General features: G+C 53.8%; 2 protein-coding genes across 5 annotated transcripts in view; one reads left to right on the top strand and one right to left on the bottom strand.

The window, feature by feature from the left end:
- SLC6A20 (solute carrier family 6 member 20) overlaps positions 1-5,251 on the top strand; it is a 48,852-nt gene extending 43,601 nt beyond the window's left edge. For all 4 annotated transcript variants that reach the window (XM_075548963.1, XM_075548962.1, XM_075548961.1 and 1 more), the window contains 2 exons: positions 3,719-3,884; positions 4,336-5,251. In XM_075548963.1, the coding sequence (XP_075405078.1) occupies positions 3,719-3,884; positions 4,336-4,485 (316 nt within the window). In that variant the 3' untranslated portion in view covers positions 4,486-5,251. The remainder of the gene's footprint in view (positions 1-3,718; positions 3,885-4,335) is intronic.
- A 4,836-nt stretch (positions 5,252-10,087) lies between these two features.
- Positions 10,088-15,151, bottom strand: part of SACM1L (SAC1 like phosphatidylinositide phosphatase) — a 43,747-nt gene continuing 38,683 nt past the window's right edge. The window contains exons 17-20 of the mRNA XM_075547230.1: positions 14,936-15,029; positions 14,745-14,837; positions 14,027-14,084; positions 10,088-11,801 (exon numbers count right to left, since the gene is read on the bottom strand). Coding sequence (XP_075403345.1) covers positions 11,665-11,801; positions 14,027-14,084; positions 14,745-14,837; positions 14,936-15,029 — 382 coding nt within the window. The 3' untranslated portion in view covers positions 10,088-11,664. The remainder of the gene's footprint in view (positions 11,802-14,026; positions 14,085-14,744; positions 14,838-14,935; positions 15,030-15,151) is intronic.

Genomic DNA, 15,151 nt, shown 5'->3' with positions numbered 1-15,151 from the left:
GTAGGCTCTGTTTTCCACAGACTGATGGCCCCATCCCCCAAGAGATCCTGATTCTGGAGGTCTGGGATGGGGTCCAAGAATCTGAATGACTAACACATTCCCAGGTAGCACTGATGTTGCAGGTCTGGGACCACCGTTTGAGAACCCCTAATAGGCAGCTTAGTGGGTTATGGGTTGGGTTGCTAACTGCCAAGTCAGAAGTTCAAACCCACCAGCCACTCCAGAGGGAGAAACCTGAGGCTGTCTGTCTGTTCCCCATATGATTTACAGGCTCGGAAACCCCATGCAGGGTGGCTGGGAGCCGCTCCCATGGCAGTGGGTCCCAGTGTCACGGTGGTTCTGTGCTCACCTGGGAACTGAGAAATGGACCGTTTGAACCTAACTGGTTGATCCAGAGGAAAAAGGACCGGCTACTTCCTTCCATAACAATTTTTTAAAAAAGAAAACCTTTCTTCGACTCACTGCCATCAGGTTGATGTTGACTCGCAGAAACCCCATAGGAAAGAGTAGAACTGCCCCTGTGTGTTTCTGGGGCTGCACATCTTTATGAGAACAGAAAGCCTCATAGTTCTCCCGCAGAGCGGCTGGTGGATTTGAACTGCTGACTTTGTGGTTGGCAGCCCTATTTGGAACCACTACACCCTCAGAGCTCCTTTTCTGTCAAGGTTGTTTTGTTTAAAGCTCACTGCCCTCTAGGGCAGGGTAGAACTGCTCCTGTGAGTTTCTGAGAGTGCAACTCTTTATGGGAGTAGAAAGCCCCGTCTTTCTCCTGAGGAGCAGCTGGTGGTTTCGAACCGCTGACTTTTGGATCACAGCCTAGGAAGACGAATGAGGCAGTTCTAGTCTGTCACGAGAATCAGACACATCGGAATCAATATGCCAGCACCCCAGGCAGAAGCTGGGTCCCCCGACCAGCGGTGTGTGCCCCACCCCCAAGAACCTGTCAGAACACAGCATCTCGGGTGTGCTCAACCCCCGACTCCCTGAGCCTGCACCTGCCTCCATGAAAGCGTCCTGGGTAGGGCTGCTGGGACTGGAGCCCTAGTGGGAGGGCTGAGTGAAGGTGCTACCCCCTCCCCTCCCCTCCCCTGTCCTTCTGACCCCCAAACTGGATGGTGTGATAAGCACTCTAGAGACAGGGCAGCCCCTCGGGCAATGTCGCCCCCCTGCCCTGGGAGCCCGGGTTCCCATCTCCCTGCGGGGGCATTTCATGTTCAAGTGGTTTGACAACATTACTAGTCAACAGAGCCAAACACATTCTCTTGCCAAAGGCCCCACCTCCACCCCTGAGCCCGAGCCAGAGCACCGTGGGTTTGAGTGTGGCCTGTAGCCCTTCCCAAGCTTCTCTGAGCAAGGAGCGCTGGGATGTGCAAGCTGCTAACATCACTCGCTAACTGGCGTGGCGCTGTTGACCTGGGACCCGAGGGCTTGTGTGGACATGGGACTTTTGGAGCCGAACCAGCGAATGTTCCAGATACATGGAGACGAGTTGGTGAGCTAAGGAATGCCAGTCGGGCACCGGAGAGCGTGGCTGTTTGGGGTACAGAGAGATGGTTGGGGACAGACAGGCACTGGGGACTTGCACCCAACTTCCAGGTCAATCAGGACCACACCAGACTGGTCGAATGAGAAGCTTGACCAGAGCCGGTGACCGGGAGTCAGCTGCCGCGGGCAGGGTCGCTCGGCGCAGAGTGCGCCTTGACCCCGGCTTATGCAGCAACAGACCATGCGTAGTGCAGTGTGGTCGGGGGAGAGGGGGGGGGCAAACAACTAGGGAGTGTCCCACCGGTATCTGTAATGGGCATGGGCAGCAGCCCACCAAAATTTGAATCCAGTGGCTGCGGGCAGGAAAACTAATGGGAAGTAGCAAGCTGAAGCCATGGGAAAACTCAGAGGCAGGCGAGCGCAAGTGGCCTGCACCAAAGCAGCGGGAGATTTCGTGAGGAGGCTGGAAGGCAGAGAGTTCCCCATCTAGTGGCCACTTGTTGACAGTGCCGTCCCCCTCCGTCTGCAGCCAGCCCGCCCCACCCCACCCGTCTAGAAGCGGAGTGGATGGTGGAGGTGAAGGGGCCAGGTAACCCCTTCAATGAGTGCATTTTGAAAATGCCACCTGTCTCTGTCATGGGCATGAGAGGCCACAGCCTAGTCAGGCCAGGGCCACAGCAGGAGGCAGGTAAAAAAAACAACCGGAAGCTCACTGCTATCCCATCTGACTCATGGCAACCTTGCAGAGCAGGGTGGAACTGCCTCGGTGAGTGTCTGAGACTATAATTTTTTTTTAAAAGCAGACCTATCATCCTTATTATTATTTTTGATCATTTTATTGAGGGCTCTTACAATTCTGATCACAATCCATATATCAGCTGTATCGGACATATCTGTACACATGTTGCCATCATTCTTTTCAGGACAATTACTTTCTATTGAGCCCTTGGTCTCGGCCCCTCTTTTTTTGAGACTGTTATTTCTTATGAGTAGAAAGACACACCTTTCTCTGACAGAAAGGTTGGTGTTTCCAATCAGCTGACCTGTCCTTTACAGACCAATGCATGACCCACTGTGCCACCAGGGCCGGCAGTGGTCTCTAAACAAAGTCTTGAACCAGCACCCAGGCCAGGAGACAGGCACTAGGGAAGCAGGTGGCCATGGAGACAGCCCCACCCCACCCCACTTGGCCCCGTCTGCTATAGCTGCTTCTCCCCACATGCAGATTGGTTTTAAAGGCTCTGGGCAGGAGGCAGGAGGCGGGAGACCCACCCAGGTTCTGGGCCTGCAGCTGCTGCAGCCAGCGGCGAGCCTTCAGGACGTCAAACTGCAGTCCTGGTCAGCAGCCTCCCAAGGGCTAAAGATACTTGTCACACCGTGTGTGTGTGTGTGTGTGTGTGTGTTAGAAACATACACAGCGAGGTGAGCGAGGTGGACGCTGTGGCTGAATTGAGGGGAAAGAGCCACTTTAAAGAAAGGAGAGGCCGCCTGAGGACGTGGCAGAAAGCCACATGGTGACCTTGTGACTGAGTCACAGCTCCGATGGGCCAGAGTCCTACCCTGTGCTTGGGGCCTCCACTCCTAGTGCTGCTAGAACTGAGGTTCCGGCGGCTGGAAGTCTAAGCCTGATGCCTTCTGGGGCCTCTGCCCCACCCATCTCTGGTGACTCCTGGCCATTCTCAGAGGCTGTCTGTCCTGTGTTGATTCTGATCGATTCTAATCACTCAGAAGTGATTGGGGTTAGGACCCACCCTAGTCTCACGTGATCTCATTAACCTAACAGGCGGTCACGTTAACACAATAAAAGCAAGTCCCCATTTCTAAACAGAGTCCGGTCCGTGGGAGAGGACCGCCATGCATATTTGAGGAGATGGTTCAATCCATAACACCCAGTAAATCTTTTCTGTGTTCTAAGGATGGAGAGAGTCTACTCAGGGGACATTTCTACTGGTCCATGATTCTGTGTTGACTGCCCAGGCAGGGAGCAGGGTGTAGGGCAAGGCTGCCTTCTCGTGGAGACTTGGCTTGACAGCTGTCCTCCTTGTTCTTGGTCCCTGGGGATTGCCTTTCTGGTCAGCACCAAGCCACCTTCATCGGAGACTAACACCAAACGTGTCTTCGGAGGTCTCCATAAGACGGACCAGAGTCTCCCAGACCCGTGGCATGGGCAAGCTCCAGCTCCCTCCCCGCGCACAGTGTGGATAATTGGACTTCCTCCCCCATCTCCAAATAGATTTGAAGGGGACCTTCAGTCCATGACTGGCCGTAGTCTGAACTGGTACTGGAAGATCATGTGGGCCGGCGTGAGCCCCCTGCTTATCATCAGCCTCTTACTCTTCTACCTGAGTGACTACATCCTCACCGGGACCCTGCAGTACCAAGCCTGGGATGCCTCTCAGGTATCTCCCCTGCCCTGTAGGCCTGGGCTGGGCTCCCAGGTCACTCGTGAGCAGAGGACCTTCGGTTTCCTGTCCCAGCTTGACCCTGTCACACACACACGGGCTGCTTCGAGTCAGAATGGACTCAGTGGCCACTGGTTCTGGTTGGGGATAGAATTGGCTTGGACCTAGGGCTGGACTGTTGGCTGTGGGACCTGTTTACCGGTTGGCTCTGAGCACCCTGGTGGATGCACTTCATATGAGGCAGAAACCCCTGAGGGGAGTCAGAGAGCCTGCCCATGCCCACGCCCACTGCCCTGATCTTGCTAGTGGCCCTCAGAGCCTGAGGGTGGCCTCAGGTGCACAGACTCCCGGCCCCACCTGCTCTCTGCCCACCCTCCTGAGCCTCCTGCAGGCCGAGAGGGCTCGGGACGTGGGGAGGCCCCTGCTGCTGACCAGGTTCTCTTTTCAGGGCCAGCTGGTGACCAAGGACTACCCTGTGTATGCGCTGGTCTTCATTGGACTGCTCGTGGCCTCCGCCACCATGTGCATTCCCCTGGCCGCCCTGGGGACTTTCGTCATGCGCCGCCTCAAGCGTGGGGACGCAGCCCCCGTGGCCTGAGCACCGGGCTCCCCAGAGACCACAGAACAAATGACGGGGGTGCTGCCCAGTCCACCAACTTCCCACGACTTGACAGGGGAGTTGGGAGTCGGAGGAAGAACTCCTGAGAGCCCCCATTTCCCTGAGCTGCCCCTCATCCGCGGGGGGGCGCTGCTGGCCAGGCCAGTCTCGGAGCTGGCAGCTCTCGGGCACAGGCGGTGAGATGAAATCCGGCCACCGGTTCCTGGGAATCAAATGCAAGCATTTCTGTTGTCGTCGAAAAGACCCCAAGGCATTAGAGGGATTTAACACCCATTTGAGGAATCTAGCGTCGGGCTGGACATAGCTGGATGCTACTGGTGTGAACTTCATGCTTTTCTCACTCGGGGGGACTGTGCGGTTTCTTCCGTCCCCCATCCTCACCACACTCTCACTAAGTACTAAGGTTGGCTGCAAATGGGGTCCCCCAAGGGGCCACCGTTCTCTCATCTGTGAGGCCTCTCTACCCATGTAGTCCCAACGACACAGCGTGCAGAGTGGACCCACTTTACCTGATTTACCTGTACAGAAGTGAGTTTCCTGAAGTGTATGTATGTGAGGACAGCAGCCTGGCACAGAGCACGGCATTTTTATGCTATCTCATCGATCCGCCACAAGCAGCGTCCCGTCGCTTTATCTGTAATGGAGGTGAGAGGGTCCCTTCCTGCGCTCGTGTTCCGTGCTTGGTGGAGAGCAGGGGATTCCAGAACGTTCCTCTGAAATGTCGAGCTGACCTTGCCTGGAACTTCTTTCTCATGCTGCGGACTTCCCAACAGCAGACATAAGCCTTCGAAAGGGCTCCTGCTTTCCGGAGCTATCTCTACTTCCAGCTGTGTAACCTGGTGTTTTTATTAAAAAGACGGTTGTATTTAAAATGTGTGATCCAGTGTTCATTCAGTCCGTCTCCTGGTGGTCCTTTAGTGAGTGTTCACGCCCTCAGCTGTCCGGTTGGAAGAGTGGGGTGTATTCAGTGGCAAACACAACACACAGACTCTGTTTCTGAGTCTTCCAAAGCAGTCCTGCTTCTCAGCTATCAGGCCCTGGGTCACACGGGGCTATACGCTCCCTGGAGTCTGTCCTCAGTTCAGGTGGGCAAGCCCTGAACACCAGATAACCTTAGGCATGAAGAGACCAAAGACTTCAGATCAGTTCTTCTCAGTTCAGTCAGGGCGGATGGAGTGGCATTGGGATGGACTTGACCTTGTAAAATGTGGGTGACAACCAGGGTGGAAAAAAAAGATGGGGCAACACCTTGCTAGAAACTTAATCTCCTTTGAAATGAGGAGGCATCGCCTAGCAGCCATCTTTCCTGACCGGCGCCACTGGAAACAATGGCGTCCAGCTCCAAGACTGCAGCTGACCATGCTGCTTGGAATGTGTGTCGCCCACTAATCCCCGAGGGTGAGAATCCAGTTCCAGTCTCAGGCTTCTGAAAGGGCCCACTGGGCCTCTTCTCAACCCCCTATTTCAGGGCTTGAACCTGTAGTTTTTCCCATCTGGTTACCATTCTACTTCATCTAAATGTTAAATACTCGGCTTCACTGCAGTTTGACGTCAGCCACAGCTGAACAGCTTCAAAGCCGAGGAAACGAGACCTGCTGTCCTAACTCACTGCCTTAATGGGGGGGGGGGGGGGCGCGTCTGCTGCAGCGACTCCACCCTGAGTCTCCACCTGGCAGCAGGCAACAGCCCCTGCCCAGGGCGCTCCAGGGTGACGACCCAGGCTTCAGGCGATTTTGGATTCCCTAGGTGGTTCTGTTATGTAACCAGGCTCCAGAACCAGGGCCTTAATTAAGGAAGGGAAAGGTGTGGTGCGCATAGGATTATTTTTAGTGGTTTTATTGCCATATGCTTCCCGTATCATGATTTAATCGCTCAATCATATTCAGAGGGGTGGGGCCGTCTTCACCACATCCGATTTAGGGCATTCTCTCCACCCATTCAGTGCTGCTGGCTCACCACTCTCCGCATCCTCCTGCCATGCCCCTAGGTGGTTATTAATCCAGTTACTGTCTCCATCCTGTGTTTTGTATAGGGCTTTCTATATCAAAACTTAACGCTTAACCGTTTTGAAGGCATTTTAAATTTTTAGCCTTTCTAATTAATAGTACAGAGAAATCATTTTGGTGGAGTAATCCTTGCTTTACCAGGTCACCACTCAGGTGGGGGCCCAGATTCGAGACGATGTCTCTAATGGCAGCTGCCCCTCCAGAGAGCTCTGTGTGTACGCCGGGGCCGGGGAGAAGCCGAGTGCAGTAAGATGTGCTTGTTCGATTCTTCATGTCACCGTAAATAAAGCTCTCCAGGAGACGTACGGTGGTGGCTGTTGTCATAGACAAGTTGCCACGTTAAGGCTCCTCCCACATGTCCCCTCATCATCATGACATCTTGAAAGGGCGGGGACCCCTGCCCCGAGTTGCCTTTCTCTGTGTTCCCCTCTCCGTGTGCACACCAGCTCCCGCGCCTGTGTCAGCGCCAACACCAGCTGCGGAAGCCATCCAGTATGGGCCCTCCAGGAGGAGATTCGCAAACATTAGGAAGAGCCGATCTTGGAATGGCTGGGTGTGTGACCCTGAGCACCCCAGCCCTTCTGAGTATGTCCTGAACAGCCCCCTGGCATCTCTTGTGCCAGGGCTGCGTGTGCCCACAGTAGGTGTGCGGGTCACCTGAGTGCCACCAGGGGGAAAGGGTGTGCAAATGATGGTGTCGGCCTGTGTGTGACTGGCTTTACACAGAAAAACAAACCTGTGACCACAGCCACCTTACAGATAGAAAAACTGGACCAGAAGTTCACAACCAGTCTCCTACATCGGGATCTTTTCCCTGACAGCCCCCTTTCAGAGTATCAGTTCCTCTCCTCCTCCCCCACCCCCATCACTTAAGTTGTACATCCCAAACCAGGCCCTGGGGACAATGGGCAGGACAAACGGGCCTGGCTTTTGTGACACTTATGTTCTGGAAGGGGAGAGGGACAATGGTTAGAGTCCCACAGGGGGACCAACCATTCCTGAGAAGGAAACAAGCCAACGTGAAGGCAGAGGTGGGACAGGATTTTACATCAAGGAGGTGCTTTGTGAACTCAACTGAAATGTGAAGAAGGACCTGGTCCTTGGAATTCCTGGAAGGTCTATCCAGGTTGGGGGAGAGGGAGTGCTTGGGAGCAGGTGCAAAGGCCCTGAGGTGGGTAAGAGCAGAGAGGAAGTCTGTGGGACAGGGAGAGGGGTGATGTGGAGATGAACTTGGTCTTCTAGGGCAGAACCAGGAGCTTGGGTTCGGAGGATTTAATCTGGGGCCCGACGGGATGGATTCACACTTCAAAGACCACTGGCTGCTACAGAGAACAGACAGGAGGAGGCAGAGGAGCGGATGCTGGAGAAACCACTCCAGGAGCTCCTTCAGGTGCACAGAGGGGGATTTGGAGATGGCTATGGAGGCGTCCGAGTCAGGTTTTGGAGAAAGTAACTGAAAGTTGCTGGTCGGATGCACCAGGGAAGAACAGATGGGGTGGACATTCTTGACCTACTCGTAGGGCGAGTATGGTCTACAATGGGGAAGGCAGGGGATGGAACATCCCGGCAGACGTCAATCAAGGACTCGGACCTTGTTAGGCGGGCAATGTCTGTGGAGCACCTGGAATGAACGGTCAGGTGCGCAGTGAGGCGTGACCTTCCAGCAAGAACTGGCAATAGGGAGAATTGGGACCAGCAGCCCGTGGGGGGTGGAGCGTGGATTACGTTGAGCAAAAGCCAGGCGAATGTGTGGTCGCAGCGGCTCAGAGCAACGAGCATGGTCGAATGATCTGAACGTAGCCCGCAGCCTACTTCCTATGTTCTTGCCAGAGACCCCGTTTGACCCCAATGCACCCAGGAGCCTCGCTGAAGCCCGAGGCCTGAACACCCGAGACCGGAGCCTATACAGCCAGAGTAATAGCTGGGTGGGCGGCGGGCATCTCTGAAAGCGGTACACATCGGAAGATGTGCCCAAACCCCACAGGTGCACGTCGAGGCCGTCTGTATCAGGAAGAGGTCCCATAACCCATGCACCAGAGCCAGCGCCAGTGCGTCCACATGGCGAGGCGGGGTGGCAGTCACGGGCCTCTCTGTGCGGGCGCCCAGCACAGAGGAATGAGGTTGGAGGCCAGGGCGGGCTTGTTCTCCACCTGTGTACCTGGCTGGGCCGGCCTGCTCAGCAGGGGTGTTCCTGGATCTCAGGATGAGTACCATAGACGTAAAGGGACTATCGTGCTTGTGATGTGAGACCACTGCAGAGCCGAGCGGAATGCAGTCTCAGGAAGCTCATCACAGCCCCGACCACGACCCACACGGTCGCTGCCACCCCACCTCCACCTCCACTAGCAGCCACCCCACCCCCACCCACCATCACCACCTCCACTACCACCCTCCACTTCCACTACCCACCCCCGCCCCCCCACCATCCCTATCACCACCCCAAATCCACCTCCAAGGGATTCTTCCCCGCTCCCACCTGTTCAGCAGCACCTCCAGCAGGCTGGAGCATTCGGGAGTGAAGCATCATTTCTCCCGCACCACTTAGGACCCATGTCACTTTGAGAAACAAAGTATAATGCCTGGGGGTGGGTGGGTGGGTGGGCTACCCTTCTGCAGACATCACACTGTAACTAGATACTTAGCCGGTTCTAACTGTAACCAAAAGAAACCTGCTCAGAACTCAAACAAAATCACGTGAGATCTAGGTGAGGTGGGGTTTCCAAGGCTACAGCCCTTGGTCGCCCTTCAGGTCTAAACGAAACTCAGGTGGGTGGTAAATCAGCACCACCGGAGACTGGACGACTCTTGATGGGACTCAACTACTGAATTGTAGGGTGTGCCAATCAAATGGTCTGCTGACAAAACTGTTAAAATGACTAAAAATAACCATTTGAGATCCAAGGGGCAGCAGCCCCCCAGGGACAAAGTTGCAGGGGGTGTGGGTTTGAGATGGAGGGGCTGAATCACCAGGTGTGAGTGGCTAAATGTACAGTGGATGGTCTGCTCTGTAAAATCTTCACCTCCTTCACAATAGGAAGTTTCAGTGTAAAAACAGAGAGAAAAACTATAAGGATTCAAATAGTTTTTAAGTGATTCTAATTATCCAGGAGGCTTCCAGAGACTATTGTTTTATTTGCTTTTGATGCTTAAGTTTTCGGTAACCATTATGCATTTCTCTGTATACTTGTTTCAAGTCTAAGATGGAAACTTCCGAGATAAAATGAGTACAGGAGGAATGGTGGGAGGGGGGAAGTGATCACAAGGATCAACATTACCTCCTCCCTGGGGGACGGACAACAGAAAAGCGGGTGAAGGAAGACGTTGGACAGTGTAAGACAGACAAATAATAATTTATAAATTATCAAGGGCCCATGAGGGAGATGGGAAGCGGGGAGTGGGGGAAAAATGAGGAGCTGATACCAAGGGCTCAAGTAGAAAGCAAATGTTTTGAGAATGATGATGGCAACAAATGTACAAATGTGCTTGACACGATGGATGTATGGATTGTGAAAAGAGTTGAATGAGCACCCAATAAAATGATTTTTTTCTTAAGCGCAGAAACGACACCAGCGTAGTTAGAAAGAATAGGCCGTTTTATTTTCACTTAGGGGGTACAGTACGTGAATTCAGAGACAAAATCACTGCAGGTTTCTGAGAGTCGGGCACTCTAAGATCTAACACGCCAATATGCTCCGCGCCGTCACGGCAGGGCGGCCCCGTCAGCAGTTCAGATTGGGTTTAGTCTTCATTGTGGTTCTGAATGTGCGATTGCCCAGAGCCTTTGGGTAACTGATCACAACAGACAGCCGTGTGAACTAGGCTTCAATATCCCAGGTATCTTTGGAGCAGGTGACACGGATTTACATATTAAGAGCAGGCAGCTCTACTTCCCTACCTATTGCAAGTTTTAATGAGGGGTGCTAAGCTGCGGAGGATTTCCCAGCTAGTATTTCCTGTAGCGTTTCTATAAGCGACAACTCAGTAACGCTGACAGAAGTTAATGCTTGGAAAGGTGATTTTGGAAATCTTAGGATAACATCAGGTCTTCCTGCTGGAGCCCACGGCGCATGCCGCCCAGCGGCACCGCGGAGGTGCGGGCGGTGGTTCAATGACGGCAAGGACACTAGCATCTGAACCTCGTAGCTAAGATTTGAATGTACAATCCGACTTACAATGCGACTGCGGCCGGCTCCTCCAGCGTGCGTGCAGGAGACTGACAGTCAGCTGGTCCCTGACTGGGAGAACTGTGGCTGCCTGGAAGCACGCAGCGGGCAGTGCACGTATGGACACAGGGTGGGGAAGAAGCTGCTGCCCGCCGAGCAGCGCCAGCCCCAGCCTGAGACCCTCCAGGGGAGGTCTGCAGCTCTCGCAGAGAACCTCACCATCACCCCCCACCCCCACCAAACAAGAGCAGGTGGTGCAGAGGGAAGTGGCTGACTGGCAGGGGCATTTTCACACTGGGGCGGTCTGACAGCAGAGGAGGCTTTGGACCATTAGCATAAGACAGGTATTACATTCTTTGATTGCATTTACCTTCTAAAAAACAAAACAACACACATGAAGCTTATCGGTACCTTTTCATCACACCTAAATCTGCTGGTCCAACTGCCAACAGCCCAGGGTGCCCAGGCCACCTCAGCGCGTTGCTGCGTGACACGGGAGGAGGCGCATGCTTCACCAACCAGGGACAGTTAGCTTATCGTTAGACTTTCAAGAAAAAAAGTCCAGAGATGTGAGCTTGCTAATAAGCTAATAATTGCTTCTACAATGACAATCATGAAACTGAGCTAGAAAAATAATTTTACTGTTTTAAATAATAAAAGAAGCTAGATTTGTGTGTGTGTATTACTTACTTCTGCAACAGATGATTAGACTGACAGTGAATTCCTTCCATTCTGGGGAGCTGATTTCGAGTTACACTTTAATTCTAGAGTTGCTCCAAATGAAAACTCTAATGGACCCACTGAGGGGGCGGGCGGGGGAGTGGGGGCATGTCAAGGCAGGAGCACGAGAGCAGTAGCTGACCCTCCCTTGCCCAGAGCGGGCAGCCGACTGCGCTTTCAGAGAGGCTGACGTGGAAAGCAGGTCAGTAAAGACTCCAGTTCTGCATGGTGGAATCTTCCAGGCCGAGCCGCTTTCCACAGCTACAAATTCAGTCTATCTTTTCTTTCTGGACCAATCTGGGCGCATCAACAAAATCTTTGCCGTTGTACAGGATGATAAAAAATGTCCCCATGCTTGCCACTGCCCAGAAGAGCACATAGGCCAGCGTTTCTGTCCACGTGTCACCTGTGGAGAGTTAGAAAGAGCCAGTGAGTAACCAGTCTTTCTGTGCGTGCATGACCCGGCCTCCCGCTACGAGCCACACCTGGATGCCACGAGCACTCCCTAGGACAGCCGCAGGACAGAGAGGAGGACCTCTGCGCTGAGGTGGACGCACTCTCAAGTCACTGCCGCCAGGGCTGGGGAAGGCACCGATGCGGGGCCCATCGCAAACTCTCTGGTCTGTCTGGGTGGGGCCCGGAGTCTGCATTGCTCACATGCTCCCAGGTGAGGCCCCACCAAGAGAACCGCTGAGCTCAACCTCATCGGGTATCACACACATAGCTGGGATCGTTTAAAGAACACAGGCTGCAATACTACAAGAAATGCGGGGTCAAGACGTGGCAGTCTGCTCCCAGTGCCACGGCCACCTTGGAAACAGTTCTACGGTCTTGGTGCGTCACCATGGGGTGTGCGCTGGCTCCCTCTGGACAGCTGAGGGATCTTTCCAGACATAGCCTGCCACACCTTTCTCCAGAGGAGCAACCAGAACCACCAACATCTGGTTCAGAGTTGATCACTTAACCACTGCGCTACCAGGACACCCTCACAAACTACAGCACCAAAACTCCCAACTCCCCCTGTCACCGAGTCAATCTGGACTCACAGCCGCCCCGCAGGGCAGTCGAACTGCCCAGGAGAGGTGCCCAGATTGTAGCTCTGTATGGGGCTTTGAACCGCTGATTCTGTGGCTTAGCAGGCCAACACACAACCTAAGCCACCACCCGGGCTCATCAAGCCCCACCATCAAGGGTCAGTACCTCACGGCAGTCCACTAACTGCTGAGATGCTACAATCCACCAATTAATTCAATTCTGCATCCATGCTCCTTTTACAGAAAAGCGTCGGCTTAAAGGCATTTCATAGCTCTGAGGTTAAAATTTCTTGAGCAAAGGAGGCAGACAGCTCTTCATCTGCAGGGGCCATATCCAACCCTTTCTCCTCACCCCGTTCTGAGCCAGGTTCCCCGCACCTCTGCTCCACTCCCTGCCAAGTCTGACTAGCTGAGCCTTCTCACTGGGTAGCCCCTGCCCACTCACTCTGCTGGACAAGAAGGTCAGCCACCCTGCTAACCAGCCAACAGCCTTTTGTCTCGAAGTCACCCCTCTCGACTTGAAGGTCCCTGAAGGCAAGTTCCACGACCTATCCTGTGGCCTCAGCACTTAAAACGGGTGCTAAATCAACACACCTGGACACCTGGCCCTAGGCTCCCTATGTGACAAAGGAAAGAAAGCTCTCTCCCCAGTGTGTTCCTGTCAGCTCAAGTTCTTTGTCAATTTTATCCTCAATCTATGAAATAAACACTGGCCTGATGGCCGAGTCCCACTCAGAGTGACCCTGCACAGGGCTTCTGGGGCTGCAGATCTTACAGGAGCAGCCAGCCTTTTCTCCAGGGAGAGGCAGGTGGGTTTGAACTGCTGACCTTGCAGTTGAGAGCCCAACACTGAACCCATAGGCTCTTAATGACAGTAAATGGTAGTATTTTAATCTATTCACAACAACTCTTTGTCCGGCAGTTAGGTGACTGGTTAAATAAACACTCATAAATGGGAGCCACGCAGGCCTCACCAATGTAGAATTTGTGGGGAATGCTTAAGCTCAGAGAAAAGAAGATTTCAGAAACCCTGAATACCATCCCATCTGTGAAAAGGCAAAATAAAAACAAAACCCACACTGACTGCCAGCCGAAGCCGACCACAGCGGCCCTGTAAGACCGGGTAGGGCAGCCCCTGTGAGCTTGCGACTGGCATTCTTTAGAAGAGTAGAAAGCCCCAAGGAGCAGATGGTGGTTCAGAACTGCTGACCTTGCAGTTAACAGCCCCATGTGTAACCACACCACCACCAGACGCACACTTAGAAACACCCGACTGCTCTTCAGGGTTAGCCTGTCCCTGGAAGGCAGCAAGATGGTGAATGAAGCATCTTTTCTCCTTCTTTGCCTAACTGTATTTTCTATCATCATCTTGGTAACTGGAAAAAGAAAAGGCTTTAAAAACCTTCAAAGTAACGCCACCTGTCAAACTACCACGGACATGTCTCCCTCCTCTCCCTGCTGAGGTCCTAAAGCTTCTGCTCACTTCACGTTAGTGACTTTCTCAGGGAAACGTCAGTGGCGAGTGAACTCAGGGTGTGACACAAGCACGTCCGCCCACCCAGCACTCTGTTGAAGAAAGACACACGAGCAGGCTTACCGGCCATGAGCAAGCAGATAATGCACATGGAAAAGGCGACAACCATGATGATCGGCAACTGGAAAAGAAGAATGAGAAAAAGAAAAAACGCTTTGTAAAGAGTACTAATCCGTGGGGAAACATCAGTCGTAAGTGCTTTGCTTGAGGGAGAGAAACGCTCTGCAGTCCAGACAAACAACCTCCTGGCTGTGGCAGTGGGCTCAGCTGGCAAGGACCGAGGACGCTGCGGGACTGGCCAGCGTTTGTCCTTGGCACCCAAGAGCCAAATTCTCCTACGAAACTCCATCTCTTGGGGCTCACTTGTCTCCTTACAAGCTCTGAAGCAGCATGCCTTTGCTCCTCCGGACCCCTGGGAGAAGGAGGTCCAGAAGAGAAGGCAGCCCGAGGCCTGGGGCTCTCCTCCCTTCCAGTGCAGGCGCAGTGCCTCGCCAAGTCGAGCAGCGTCAGTAAGGGCAGCCGCTCAAAGGCGCATGTCCTCTTACATGTGACAAGTGTGCCCGGCAATCCTGGACTTAAAGGGGCCTTCCTGAAGTGAGCCATCTTCATGTCCCTCTGCTTCTAAGTGAGGGCATGGGGGCGGGGACCAGGGCCCCGGTGATACTGTCGCCTGGGGCTGGCGCTGCACTAGAACAGCACCCGCTGTGGACCTCAGTGGGGTGGGCACCACACCAGCTGTGGCCCTGTCCTCAGACACCTGGGGAACATGAAGGTTTCTTACAGCCAGGAATTTCCAATCCTTTGGAACACTCAGAGGGCTGTGAGACTCCACTTCGTCCACGGAGTAGTTGCCGAGAAATAAGTCTATGGAGTCCTGGGCGGAAAGAAGGAATTAGGGTCACTCAAGAGCACCCGAGGGGCAGTGCCGCAGCCCCGCCAGGCCGGTCCGCACAGCGGGCGGCTGACACGCACCTGTCGAAAGCCGTCTGAGAAGTTGTTCTTGTAATACCGCACGAGCGAATTCCAGCCATCCATGACGAGGCCCAGCTGGGTCCTCTTCCCTGTTCTGGATAAAAGAGGTCACGGGCTGAGCTATGGCTGACATGGAAGATCCTCACACAGTTTTACAGCCAACCAGGATGTGGTGTGGGGATAAACGAGCTACAAAGATTGTTACAAAGCATCCCC

The sequence above is a fragment of the Tenrec ecaudatus genome, chromosome 4 (assembly GCF_050624435.1).
Source record: "Tenrec ecaudatus isolate mTenEca1 chromosome 4, mTenEca1.hap1, whole genome shotgun sequence".
NCBI lineage: Eukaryota > Metazoa > Chordata > Mammalia > Afrosoricida > Tenrecidae > Tenrec > Tenrec ecaudatus.
This window is presented reverse-complemented; position numbering and strand designations above follow the sequence as displayed.